The 13,945-nt window shown below is 45.5% G+C and overlaps 1 protein-coding gene across 3 annotated transcripts in view; it reads right to left on the reverse strand.

Annotated features, from left to right (window-relative positions):
• The window catches only part of POLR3A (RNA polymerase III subunit A), a 50,433-nt gene extending 40,235 nt beyond the window's left edge, over positions 1-10,198 (reverse strand). For 2 of the 3 annotated variants that reach the window (XM_033209417.1, XM_033209416.1), the window contains exons 1-9: positions 10,010-10,198; positions 6,429-6,564; positions 5,954-6,091; positions 5,311-5,482; positions 4,888-5,042; positions 3,672-3,911; positions 3,387-3,549; positions 3,073-3,209; positions 926-1,029 (exon numbers count right to left, since the gene is read on the reverse strand). In XM_033209417.1, coding sequence (XP_033065308.1) covers positions 926-1,029; positions 3,073-3,209; positions 3,387-3,549; positions 3,672-3,911; positions 4,888-5,042; positions 5,311-5,482; positions 5,954-6,091; positions 6,429-6,564; positions 10,010-10,053 — 1,289 coding nt within the window. In that variant the 5' untranslated portion in view covers positions 10,054-10,198. The remainder of the gene's footprint in view (positions 1-925; positions 1,030-3,072; positions 3,210-3,386; positions 3,550-3,671; positions 3,912-4,887; positions 5,043-5,310; positions 5,483-5,953; positions 6,092-6,428; positions 6,565-10,009) is intronic. The other variant, XM_033209415.1, reaches the window with a different exon arrangement.
• Positions 10,199-13,945: the final 3,747 nt, after the last annotated feature.

Raw genomic sequence — 13,945 nt, forward strand, 5'->3', positions numbered from 1 at the left:
CTTTGGGAGGCTGAGGCACACAGCCTCAAGGTCAGGATCCTCAAGGAGGATCACAAGGTCAGGAGTTCGAGACCAGCCTGGCCAACATGGTGAAACCCCGTCTCTACTAAAAATACAAAAATTAGCCAGGTGCGGTGGCGAGTGCCTGTAATCCCAGTCACTCGGGATACTGAGGCAGGAGAATTGCTTGAACCCAGGAGGCAGAAGCTGCAGTGAGTCGAGATTGCACCATTGCACTCCAGCCTGGGTGACAGAGCAAGACTCAGTCTTGAAAAAAGAAAAAAGATATATCCTAATTTTAGAAATGCTAAAAGCCCTCAGAGCCTAGGTGACACAGGCAATGATCCACTTTATATATTTATTGTATTTCTGAGACAGAGTCTTGCTCTGTCGCCCAGGCTGGAGTGCAGTGGTGTGATCTCAGCTCACTGCAACCTCTGCCTCCTGGGTTCAAGCGATTCTTGTGCCTCAGCCTCCTGAGAATCTGGGACTACATACGTGCGCCACCTCGCTTGGCTAATTTTTGTATTTTTAGTAGAAAAGGGGTTTCACCATGTTGGCCAGGCTGGTCTTGAAGTCCTGGCCTCAAGTGATCTGCCCACAGCCTCCCAAAGTGCTGGGATTACATGTGTGAGCCACCAAGCCCAGCCATAACGATCCACTTTAGACTTTAGTATCCACGGTATTTTGTCCTCCTGGATCCAATAACATTACAAGCCTGAGTACAAAGGAGAATTTCATTTATATTGAACAACTGAACAGAGCAAATGACATACCTCGGCTCACGGAAATTTAAACAGATATTTTCCACATGCCAAAATGTCACACAAACTGTATTCTGGATTGCATTCTGTGACTGAGTGTGACCACAGTGAACTTTGCCATGAAAAGGTAGTTAAATCCAACTAGATTGGGAAAAGATTACCTTTTCATCTGTGTATGTCTCTGCTGAATGAAGTTTGCTCCCGGGTGAACCTCGGGGCCGTTTTGAACCAGTTTCCTCAAGAAACTGATGTTTGCTTTGTTTACCTGTATCAGGGAAGAACCACAATGTTACTCTCAGGTATCTAGAAGCTAACAAATGATACTGAAATATGTCTTAATCTTTACTTTCCCTGTACAGATTCTAGGAGAAAGAGAGGCATCCTGGGCAGTCTGCTGCCTATGGTCTTGAGTATAATGTGAACAATGGACTGGCAAACAAGCCCCCAGCTTCCAGTGTCAACTCAGCTGTTTGCTCACCGGGTAACACGGTCAAGTCCTTTCCTGGTGCTTGGTTTCCTCACTGGTAAAACGGGTAGGCTAGATTGATCTATAGGGACCTTCTGTGATCCTAGAAACAGGTGGCAACTCGATCTGCAATAACTTACTGGGGTCTTGTAAGGTTTAAAAGTTGTGACACCAGCACAAGCCCTGGTTTGCATTGAATGTGTTCTGCAACCTCTTAAACAATTGTCTTGTGGGACACCATTCTGGAGAAATAAACTCTTGGATCATTAGTAACTCAACTGAGGACACACGACGCAAGCTGACCAGGAACATCTATGATCTGGGCTAACTGTGAGTCTCACAGGTAAAGCCAATCAATATTCTCTTGTTAGCATGATGCCCTTCTGTTATTTAGACCTCAATTAAAAAAAAAAAAGAAAGTATGGGCTGGGTGCGGTGGCTCATGCCTATAATCCCAGCACTTTGGGAGGCCAAGGCAGGTGGATCACTTAAGGTCAGAAGTTCGAGACCAGCCTGGCCAACATGACGAAACCCCGTCTCTACTAAGAATACAAAAACTAGCTGGGCGTGGTGGTGGGTGCCTGTAATCCCAGCTACTCAGGAGGCTGAGGCAGGAGAATCACTTGAACCCAGGAGGTGGAGGTTGCAGTAAGCCAAGACTGTGCCACTGCACTCTAGCCTGGGCAATAGAGTGAAATTCAGTCTCAAAAAAAAAAAAAAAAGTACTAGCTGGGCATAGGGCCCTGTAATCTCAGTGACTTTCAGTGACTTGGGAGGCTAAGGTGGGATGATCACTTGAGGCTGGGAGTTCAAGACCAGCCTGGGCAACATACTGAGAATCCTGTCTCTAAAAAAATTTTTTAAAAATTAGTTGGGCATAGTGGTGTGCACCTGCAGTCCTAGCTACTCGGGAGGCTGAGGTGTAAGAATGGCTTGAGGCCAGGAGTTTGAGGTTATAGTGAACTATGAACACACCACTGCACTTCGGCCTGGGTGACAGAGTGAGAGTCTGTTTCTTAAAAAAAAAAAAAAAAAAAAGCCTTTCTCGGCATGCAGCAATAGCCTTAAAATGTTGTGACTCAGTGATTGTAAGGTTTTAAGAATAAAAACCTATCCCAAGGATATTAACTAGGGGTAATGTTTACCATTCAGTTAGTTTAAAATATGAGGTATGAACTAACATAGAAAAGTGTCTTAAGTTTTTTTTTCTTTTCTTTTTTTAAGACAGGGCTGGGAGTTCAAGACCAGCCTGGGCAACAAACTGAGAATCCCATCTCTAAAAAAATTGTTTTAGAATTTTTCACCAGGCTGGAGTGCATTGGCGTGACCTTGGCTCACAACCTCCACCTCGCATGCTCAAGCAATCCTTCCACCTCAGTCTCCCCAGTAGCTGGGACCACAGGTGCCTGCGACCACTCCTGGCTAATTTTTTGTATTTTTGGTAGAGACAAGGTTTTCACTGTGTTGCCCAGGTTGGGTCTTGAACTCCTGGGCTCAGATGATCTACCTGCCTTGGCCTCCCTAAGTGTTGGGATTACAGGCGTTAGCCACCATGCTCAGTCAAGATGTTATTACTTGCAAAAAAGCATTGCAAAAAAGTATAGCATATATATGAGTATATACACATGAAGCCAGAAACAACTGTAGCTGCAGATGGTTTAGAGAATATATACCACCATATATGTATAAAACAAACTGGGAAGACACGTACACTCATATAAACCAAACTGTAGGTCGAGTGGGTTACTGGGGACTTTCTACTGCCTGTTGTTTGCAATACCAAAATATAATGTAAAAGACTGAATTTAAAACAACGAATTGAGCAGCTGAGTGGTCACTTACCTTCTCAGGAAAAGTTAGAATTTTGGCCACATGAACTGGCACAGCTACCTCATCAATCCGGAGGTTGGGGTCAGGTGAGATGACTGTTCTGCCAGAAAAATCCACTCTCTTTCCTGAGAGATTTCCTCTAAATCGACCTAAATAGCCAAAAACATGTCATAGTTCCCCATGACATACCATGTGCTGATGGGAATAATAAGAACAGAGAGACTGAGGAAAGCCTGTGACTTCCAACTAGAGAAGCTGGACAGACATTCTATGAAAATGAACCAAAGAGAGCAGGCCAGCTTCTGCACATCTTCTGGGAAACCTACCCTGTTTTCCCTTCAGGCGTTGGACGAAGCCTCTGGTCCACTTCTTTGGTGCCATGTTGAGGGGAATACCCGAGAGCTCACTGTTAATGTAGAGGGCACACTGCAGCTGCAGGAAATCCCAGTCCTCCATGATCATCTGGGTCTTGGCTCCTGAGATCCGATGCTAAAACCAGCACAGCCCGAACAGACACAAACCTGGTCAGTTTGAGTTTTCTCACATTTTCTTGACCAGAAGTTCTTGGATAGATATACTACGAAACTTACAAGCTAATGTGAGGCACTGACCTTTTTAATAACATCGTTTAGGAAAATGATTTCTGTCAATTTCATTGTCAGATCATCTTCATTGGTGCCAGACTTCAAATCACTCACAACAGAGGGTCTGATACACAAAGGAGGCACCAAAAGTCGTGTGAGAATCAAATCAGACGGCTTTCCAGCTTCTGGGTTCATCAGAAGTAGAGGAACATCTTCAGCTGGGATTCGTTTAAATAAATTCAGAACTACTAAGGGATTCAAGTTTTCCTATGGAAACAAAGAAAGGTAGAAATGGAGATACTATATTAGTTTTCCATAGCTTTGGCAAGGTTTTCCTTCACCATGTTTTCTAACCTATCTGTCACTTAAGATAAGTGACAACAGAGATTTCTATGGATGACATGCTATGCTGCAAGAGCCTTAAAAATGTGTATGTCTTTTATTCCAATTTTTCAAGCCAAAAATTCCACTTGTCATAATTATTCCCAAGGGTGTAACTTCAGAAATGAACACAGAAATTTAGCTACAAGAATGCTCACAAAAGCTGTTTTTTTTGGTTGTTATTTTTTATCCATGTGAGAGAACAGGAAGGTAATAAAAACTGTTCTTAACAGCGAAAAGTTGGAAATAGCCTGACAATTTACTGGCTACATAAAATCATGGTATATCCATATGTGGAAAAGCAGCAAGCCATTGGAAAAAAAAAAGAAAGATACTAGACAAACATAGCAATTGACATAAAAAATGTTCATAAATTACTGGCAGCTGGAGGCTGGGCGCAGTGGCTCAGGCCTGTAATCCCAGCACTTTGGGAGGCCGAGGCAGGCAGATTACATGAGGTCGGGAGTTTGAGACCAGCCTGACAAACATGGAGAAACCCCATCTCTACTAAAAGTACAAAAATGAGCTGGGCATGGTGGCACATGCCTGTAATCCCAGCTACTTGGGAGGCTGAGGCAGGAGAATTGTGGGAGGCTGAGGCAGGAGAATTGTTTGAACCTTGGGTGTAGAGGTTGCAGTGAGCCAAGATTTGCACCACTTCACTCCAGCCTGGGTGAGAGCGAGACTCCATCTTCGTCTCAAAAAAAACACCATAAACAAAAACAGAAGAATTACTGGAGAGCTGTCAAACCTAACTGGACCTCTCATTTTGGAAGAGAGTGGGTGTCTAGGGGTGGGGTGGAGGTGGGGGAGGGAGTGTGTGTGTGACAGGCGGAAGGCGGGCATGCATTCTCAGGCTCACCTGTGCCCTTCCCAGCAGAGGCTCCACTTCTTTATTATGTTCAATGGCTGTTTCAAAAGACTGAAGGAAATTTGATACAATGGGATCCACCACTTTTTTGTTGGTCTTGTATTTCTCATGAATTATCTTCAGTAATCCACACTTCTTTACAGTACCTATAAGGATTAATTTATTTACCAAGAACTAAAAAATTAGGTTCTCAGATTGGCCAGAGGTTGTAGTTTGGTTAACGAAAAGTACTGAAACTACTATAGCAGTGAAAGATGAGAGGTCCATTTTGTAATAGGACATCAGTTGTTGGGCTCTTAAGCCTAATTTATAAGGAGAAAAACTGACTCCAGAACATTATGTAAACCTAATAAACTAAACAGAAGATAGTGAGTGAAAAGGGCTATCGTTTAGCCTTCTGTGCATTCCACTCACCATTAAAAGCGCCACAGTGATGGCAGATGTTTTTCTTTCGGCACTTGTCAGAGATTTTCTTCTTCAGTCCTCGCTTCTGAAGGTAGGTCAGGCCGGGCCTCTTTAAATAGTCCAGAAACTGCTTCTTCTCCTCTTGGGACAACATGATGTGGCAGCAGGTTTTGCAGATCATCTTTTTCAAATTAAGCAAGACAGATAAAAGCATAAGGGAGAATGAAAAATTCTTTTCTTTTAAAAATGCCATCACCCTGTCTTGTACCCTTAACTGAGTGGCCATACACACAGATCTGCAAATGGCTCTATACTATAGATATGCATAGAGAGGAAGCCTGTGTTCACCAGATGAGCAGTACTCACGGCCAGTAGCCAGACTTTGTTAACTTTATTTTTTTCTTTGTGCTATTCTGTATTGTCTGAATTACCACTATTGTTATTTTTTTAACAACACATATCTACTATTTATCAAGATAAATAAATAATCCTTGTGTGGCTTCATGTAGTGTGAGATGAAAATATTATGTATTTAGTATAAAAGAGTCCCCTAGATGTATCCCCCACCACTCATAGTTCCTAAATTCATTCTAGCATCCCTGACCAATCACTCCAGAACTTACGTCTTGGAAATCAGCACCTGTGTGCTTACCTGTAAGATGCCTATGACTGCTCTGAAGTACCCTACATGAAAACACGGCAACTCCAGGTCAATATACCCATAGTGGCCTAGACAGTCAGCCAAGTTTTTCCCACAGGTTTCACATGGACGATCCTTCTCACTTGTACCCTTTGAAAAAAAGCACACCCAATGATCAACACAGACTGCTGGATGGGAAAGAGGGCCCAGCCATCATGCCTGGCCAGGTGACACAGAATCATTTCGTTTGCTTTTTAAATCTCCTTTCTGAGATCACTTCCCACTGTTTTTCTTTTTCTTTCTTAATTTTCATGACTCAGAATCAGAATCAGGTTGCTGACTAAAGGCTAGAGTTCTTGACCTAGTCTGATATGTGCAGTGGGAGTTGGGGAGATGGAAGGAAGCCCCTGCTCCTTTCAATCTGGTAAGCCACCAGATTTATCAGCAGGGCAAGACACAGGTACCGGGAGGGGTCAGGAGGCCTTACCATCCTATGGTCGAGCACCCCATATAGCAAGGGGGCATGTTGGTTGTCCTGGCTGTACAGGTTCTTACTCACAACTTGGATGTGTGCCTGCTGACGCATCTCCTCAGGTGACTTCATTCCAAAACAGATGTGGCTTCTGGAATGGGAAGAAAAAGGTGAAAATTACAGCAAAACCCATCACCAAAAATTTCTATTACATACATAGCCCACCATAACCAACCTATCCTTCCAACTATCTCCACTGGCTTTTCCTACCAGTATTAAATACATTCAACCCTCTCTCATTTTTCCTTCACAAACATCCCTTCATTTTACTGGAATCCAGTTCCTATTCTCACCATCAAAGGAACAGTGCTCACCAAGGCCACGTAGACAACCTGCCTGCCGCTGAATCCAATAAGAACGTCCTCATTTTACCTCTGCAGCACTGGTACCACCCTGCCCAATCTTGAAGTGCTTTTCTCTGGGCTTTGGTGACATCATACACTCTTTGAGTTTTCTTCTTCCCTTCTCTGGCTGCTCCTTGTACAGTCTCTTTTGAGGTCTTTTCTTTTACTGCTATCCCTTAAATATTGGTGTACTGCACCATCTAGCATTACAAACTTCATCCTCTTATCTTCTTATCCTACACATTCTCCTGAGTGATCATGCCACTCACATACATGTTGATGCCTATCAAATCTATCTCTGTAGGCCAGCTACTGCTACCCAACTGGACATCTGTACAGACAACTCCTGCTGGACCGTTCCACCTAGATATCTCACAGGCACTTCAAACCACACACATTGAAAACAGACCCCAAAACTTTTTCTCCCATATCTGTCCTTTCATTCATTTTTCCAACAAATTGGCTATTTCCTATGTGCCAGGCACCATCCTAGAGGCTGCGGATACAGATTAGCTAAGTCAGACAAGGTCCTTGCCAACACAGAGCTCACAGGTCAGGATGGGAAAGACAGACCACAAACAAACAAATACACAAATGTGAACACATGCAGAAGTGATATAAGCAGTAGAGCCTGAGGAATTACTTTATGTTGCATGGTCAGAAAGCCTTGCTGTAAAACTGACAATCAGAAGGAAGAGCATCTGAAGTGGAGAGAATGACTAGGGCCAGGATCCTGGGACTGACACACGCTTGGCATTTTCAAGGAACCAAATGAAATCAGTATATACTGGAGCATAGAGAGCTAATAGTACAAGATGAAGTCAGGGAAGCATACAGGAGCTAAAGCATGAGAGCTTGGGAACTTTGGTAGGGAATTTATTTAAATAATGTAAATGCGGCCGGGTGCAGTGGCTCATGCCTGTAATCCCAGCACTTTGGCAGGCTGAGGCAGGTGGATCACAAGGTCAGGAGATCAAGACAATCCTGGGTAACATGGTGAAACCCTGTCTCTACTAAAAATACAAAAAATTTGCTGGGTGTGGTGGCACACACAATGGAAAGTTGCTAGAGGATTTTTTTCTTTTTTTTTTGAGACGGAGTCTTGATCTGTCACCCAGGCTGGAGTGCAGTGGTATGATCTCAGCTCACTGCAACCTCCACCTCTGGGTTCAAGCGATTCTCCTGCCTCAGCCTCCCAAGTAGCTGGTGTTACAGGCATGCGCCACTGCACCCGGCTAATTTTTGTATTTTTAGTAGAGATGAGGTTTTACCATGTTTGCCAGTCTGGTCTTGAACTTCTGACCTCATGATCTGCCTCCCATGGTCTCCCAAAGTGCTGGGATTACAAACGTGAGCCACCACTCCCAGCCTCTGCTAGAGGATTTTAAACTAAATTGACAATACCCCTAATTTGCACTTTGACAGAAGCACTTGATCTGTTTTGTGAGAATGTATTGGCCGGGCGCGGGGGCTCACGCCTGTAATCCCAGCACTTTGGGAGGCCGAGGCGGGCGGATCACAAGGTCAGGAGATCGAGACCACGGTGAAACCCCGTCTCTACTAAAAATACAAAAAATTAGCCGAGCGCGGTGGCAGGCGCCTGTAGTCCCAGCTACTCATGAGGCTGAGGCAGGAGAATGGCGTGAATCTGGGAGTCGGAGCTTGCAGTGAGCCGAGATCACACCACTGCACTCCAGCCTGGGCGACAGAGCGAGACTCCGTCTCAAAAAAAAAAAAAAAAAAGAGAGAATGTATTATATCTGACTGGGTGCAGGTGTGCAGGTGGGTGTGAAGGGCCAGTGTTGATGTGGAGCTACCATACGGGAGGATGCTGCATTCACCTAGGTAAGGCACCTGTTCTAATGAATGGCAACTATCCACACAGCTGCCCAAGCAAGGCATTCTGTATATCCATCTCAAGGTCTCTCGACCTCTAATTCTTTCCACCATGAATCAAGAGATTTTCCAGAAGGAGAACTCTTATCAAGATACTCTCCTGTTGAAAATCCTTCAATGGTTCCTCACTGTCTGCAAGATGCCTTCTTAACACAGCTTCAAGTCTTCTGCTTCCTTCTCATCACCTGTGCTCTCTCCCTCCAGTCTGCTCCTTGAAGAAAACAGTTTGGTCTCCTTTCTTTTGCCTGGACCCATTATGTGCTCTCAAAACGCCCTGGACCTACCCTTGTCATTGCACTTGTTGTACCCAGTGTTGATTTGTGTACCTTCTCCAACTAGATTAGGCAATAAAATTTTATTCAGACCGTATCTTTAACGTCCAACACTGGAATAACAAGCAGTACCCTCCTCAGTGTCTGCTGTAAGAATGATGAATTCACTTTTTTTTTTTTTTTTTTTTTGAGACAGCATATCACTCTGTCACCCAGGCTGGAGTGCAGGAGGTTGCCCACTGCAACCTCCGCCTCCCAGGCTCAAGTGATTTTCCGGCCTCAGCCTCCTGAGTACCTGGACCGCAAGCGTGCGCCACCACCCAGGCTAATTTTTGTATTTTTGGTAGAGACGGGGTTTCGCCACATTGCCCAGGCTAGTCTCGAACTCCTGAGCTCAGGAGATTCACCCGCTTCGGCCTCCCAAAGTGCTGGGATTACAGGAGTAAGCCACCGCGCCCCGCTGGATTCACTTTCTTGCTGAGAACTCTTAAGAAGCCACCGCTTAATAACGTGTTTCTGAAGGCAAAAGCCCGGATATAGCAACTTTATTTCCGACACTGCCATTCGTCGGGCTGTGGTATAGCTTTCCAGTGGGTAACCTCATCCTTTTGGTAAGCAACTACTGCCTTCGTGTCAGACGCTCTGCGGCTGACAGAATTAGAGACAGTCCCCACCCCAGATTGCTCCCCTCGCTGTAGCAGGGGATAGGTTCGCTGAAGAACAGGGATCATCGTATGACTTCAGGAGAACGCGAGCTTTGGCCCAGGGTGCACAAATCATTAAGGCTCAGGCCACTCCGATTTCTCCACCCAAGTCCAGGGACCTCTCGAGGTGCTGAAATCCCCTCAGCCTGACCAATGCTCTTTGACCTACGCTGGTACTTCTGGGCGCTGGTCACACCTATGGAGTAGTGGCCTTCCCCTTCCCATTGTACCCCATCTCTGACCCTCCAACACCCCGGACCGCTGACCTCGGACCCCTTGCCCTATTTCTCAGTCCTTTGGCCACTCTTTCTCCGTCTTACATTTTCTTGGCCACATCCGTCTCCCGGAACTGCTCCTTCACCATGATGACGGCTGCCGGGATGTCTCCTTGCCACTTGGGAGGCCAGATTAGAGAAACGATGCCCCCCGCACCTCCTGGGGCTGCGTCTGGACTCGCCGCTAACACATCTGTGGTATCCTCTCGGCCACCGTAGAGTGCCCCACGTGTCCACTTCCTCTTCCGCTACTCGCCAGGGCGTCTGTCTGTCAAGAGAGACTTCCGGCACGCCGGTTTTTTTTTTTTTTTTCCCCCCTTTCTCGGCACCGTCACCTGGTGGCGCTTCCTGGAAACCGCACCAAGGCCTGCGCTGTATTTTAAAAATCCCATTTATAGTCAATTTCTCCAGGTAATCAGACACCTGCAGAGAAGCTGCATATAACTCTTTGCCTCAAGACTTTTAGACAAGCAGAGGGTCAAAACTTGCATAAAATGGAAAACCATCATCATTAACATCAGTACCATCTAAATTAAGAGCTTCTAATTGTTTAAGGGAAGGTGGAGGCTGAAATGAACCGGCCCATCCAACAGAGGGCACTATCTGGAGGACCAACAAAGGAAAACAGCAGAAAATACGGGCGCACATGCGCTTCCAGTTCATGGAGTTATGGGGGGGGGGAAGAATTAAACTTACATTCTTCATTATAAAAACAGCTGAAAATCTGTTAGAGCGAAAACCGCCATGGTGATCTACAGAAGAAAAGGGAGAATGGAAAGTAAAGATCATTCATGTCTTGAAATAAATTGTCTATAGTCCGTGACAACTTGTGGGAGGTGGTCCTAGTGTGATATATTAGTGCATGAGCCTAGCAAGGAAATCACATCACCACAGGGCTCAGCGCTATACAACCTAGAACTAAGTCCTCATTATTTGTGAGAAACTCAAAACAGAACTGAACAAAAGTGTTTTAACAACTTTCAATTTTAAGAAGGGATGCTCTCTCATTTTCAGACGCCATGGCTCCTCACTAACAAAACACAATGTCACAGACAAAAAACAAGGCATATCAGGTTTTCCTAAGTTATTTCAGTACTCCATCACTTAAAAATGGAATAATGTTGACAATTTTTTTTTTTTTTTGAGATGGAGTCTCACTCTGTCGCCTAGGCTGGAGTGCAGTGGTGAAATTTCAGCTCACTGCAACCTCTGCCTCCTGGGTTCGAGTGATTCTCCTGGCTCAGCCTCCCAAGTAGCTGGGACTACAGATGCCTGCCACCATGCCCAGCTAATTTTTATGTTTTTAGTAGAGACAGGGTTTCACTATGTTGGCCAGGCTGGTCTCGAATCCCTGACCTTGTGATCTGCCTGCCTTGGTCTCCCAAAGTGCTAGGATTACAGGTGTGAGCCCCCACACCCGGCTCTAATGTTGACAATATTATACCACAAGGTTTGGATCGTGAGTGACTTTTCTAGAGGTTAAGAGCAAAAGTTATGAAATCACAGTCCCATCATGGGAGTCTAGCTTTCACCATTTGAAGTTGTGTAGGCAGCCAGATGTGGTGGCTCATGCCTGTAATCCTAGCACTTTGGGAGGCCATAGTGGGCAGATCACCTGAGGTCAGGAGTTCGAGACCAGCCTGGTCAACATGGTGAAACCCCAACTCTACTAAAAATACAAAAATTAGCTGGGTGTGGTGGTGTGCACCTGTAATCCCAGCTATTCAGGAGGCTGAGGCAGGAGAATTGCTTGAATCTGGGAGGTGGAGGTTGCAGTGAGTCGAGACCACACCATTGCACTGCAGCCTGGGCGACAAGAGTGAAACTCCGTCTCAAAAAGAAAAAAATAAAAATAAAAATAAATAAAAAATAAAGTTGTGTAGGCCGGGCACAGTGGCTCACGCCTGTAATTCCGGCACTTTGAGAGGCTGAGTTGGGAGGATCACCAGGTCAGGAATTCGAGACCAGCCTGACCAATATGGTGAAACTCTGTCTCTACTAAAAAATACAAACATTAGCCTGGTGTGGTGGTGCATTCCTGTAATCCCAGCTACTCAGGAGGCTAAGGCAGGAGATTCGCTTAAATCCGGGAGGCGGAGGTTGCAGTGAGTCAAGATTGTGCCACTGCACTCCAGCCTGGGTGACAGAGTGAGACTTTGCCTCAAACAAACAAACAAACAAACAAACAAAAATATATATAAAGTGTGAACTTGGGAAAGTTATTTAATAATCTTATTGTGTGTTAGTTTCCCCATTTATAACATGGATGAGTAATATGTATCCTGTTTCTTAGAGTCAGTGGGAAGGTTAAATAGCAAAATGAAGGTAAAAGTAATTAGAATGTTAACAGTCACATTGCAATCACTCTATAAATATTCTTCTGCCACAGCCTCCCAAGTAGCTGGGACTACAGGTGCGCACCACCATGCCTGGCTAATTTTTGTATTTTTAGTAGAGACAGGGTTTCACCATATTGGCCAGGATGGTCTTGAACTCCTGACCTCGTGATCTGCCTGCCTCGGCCTTCCAGAGAGCTGGGATTACAGGCGTGAGCCACCGTGCCTGTGGCCGTGCCAGGCCAGCCGACTATTTTCTTAAGAAGTATAGTTGGTCACCTCGGGAGGCTGAGGCAGAAGAATTGCTTGAACTCGGGAGGCAGATGTTGCAGTGACCCAAGATCCCACCACTGCACTCCAGCCTGGGTGACAGAGCGAGATGCAGTCTCAAAACAAAACAAAACAAAAAAACTAATAAAAAGAAAATAGTCGGCCGGGGACGGTGGCTCACGCCTGTAATCCCAGCACTTTGAAAGGCCAAGCCAGGGGCGAATCACTTGCAGTCAGGGGTTTGAGAACAGCCTGGCCAACATGGTGAAACCCGTCTCTCCTAAGAATACAAAAATTAGCTTGGCGTGGTGGCGCAGGCCTGTAATTTTAGCTACTCCAGAGGCTGAGGCAGGAGAATTGCTTGAATCCGGGAGGCAGAGGTTGCAGTGAGCGGTGATCAAGCCATTGCACTCCAGCCTGGGTGACAAGAGCGAGACCTGGTCTTGGGGGGGGGGGAGGTGAAGAAAAGAGGAAAGCTGCCCGCAAAGCCTGCACCTTGGACACCTCGTCTGCACCAACATTTGGGAAATTCTTCTTCTTGTTTCTCTGGAATATGTATATTTACGTTCTTTACATGTCTGTTTCACGTTAAGGAAAATATTTCTGGAGCAACCAAATTTTTTCTTCCTTTTTTTTGGAGGGGGAGGGTACGGAGTTTCGCTCTTATTGCCCAGGCTGGAGTTCAATGGCGCCATCTCAGCCCACTGCAACCTCCGCCTCCCGGGTTCAAGCGATTCTCCTGCCTCAGCCTCCCCAATAGCTGGAATTAGAGGCATGCACCACCACGCCCAGATAATTTTTTTTTTTTTTGTATTAGAGACGGGTTTTGCCATTTTGGCCAGGCTGGTATCGAACTTCTGACCTCAGGTGATCTACCCGCTTCAGCCTCCCAAAGTGTTGGGATTACAGGCGTGAGCCAGTGTGCCCGGCCTCCAGTTTTTGTTTTTTTTTCTTTCTTTTTTTTTATGAGACGGATTTACTTTGCTCCTGTTGCCCAGGCTGGAGTGCAATGGCGTGATCTTGGCTCACTGCAACCTCCACTTCCCGGGTTCTAGCGATTCTCCTGCCTCAGCCTCTCGAGTAGCTGGGATTACAGACATTAGCCACCATGCCCGGCTAATTTTGTATTTGTATTTTGTATTTTTTTTTTTTTTTTAAAGTAGAGACGGGGTTTCGCCGTGTGGGCCAGGCTGGTATCGAACTCCTGATCTCAGGTGATTCGCCCGCCTCGCCCTCCCAAAGTGCTGAGATTACAGGCATGGCCATCGCGCCCAGCCAAATATTTTTCAAACACTAATTTTGCATAAGGACCAAGATTTGCAGAAAAATACAAATTAAAGAGATCTTTTAAATTAAAAACTCATCATAAAAGTCT

This window comes from Trachypithecus francoisi, unplaced genomic scaffold (genome assembly GCF_009764315.1).
Source record: "Trachypithecus francoisi isolate TF-2019V2 unplaced genomic scaffold, Tfra_2.0 Lachesis_group9, whole genome shotgun sequence".
Taxonomy (NCBI): Eukaryota; Metazoa; Chordata; class Mammalia; order Primates; family Cercopithecidae; genus Trachypithecus; species Trachypithecus francoisi.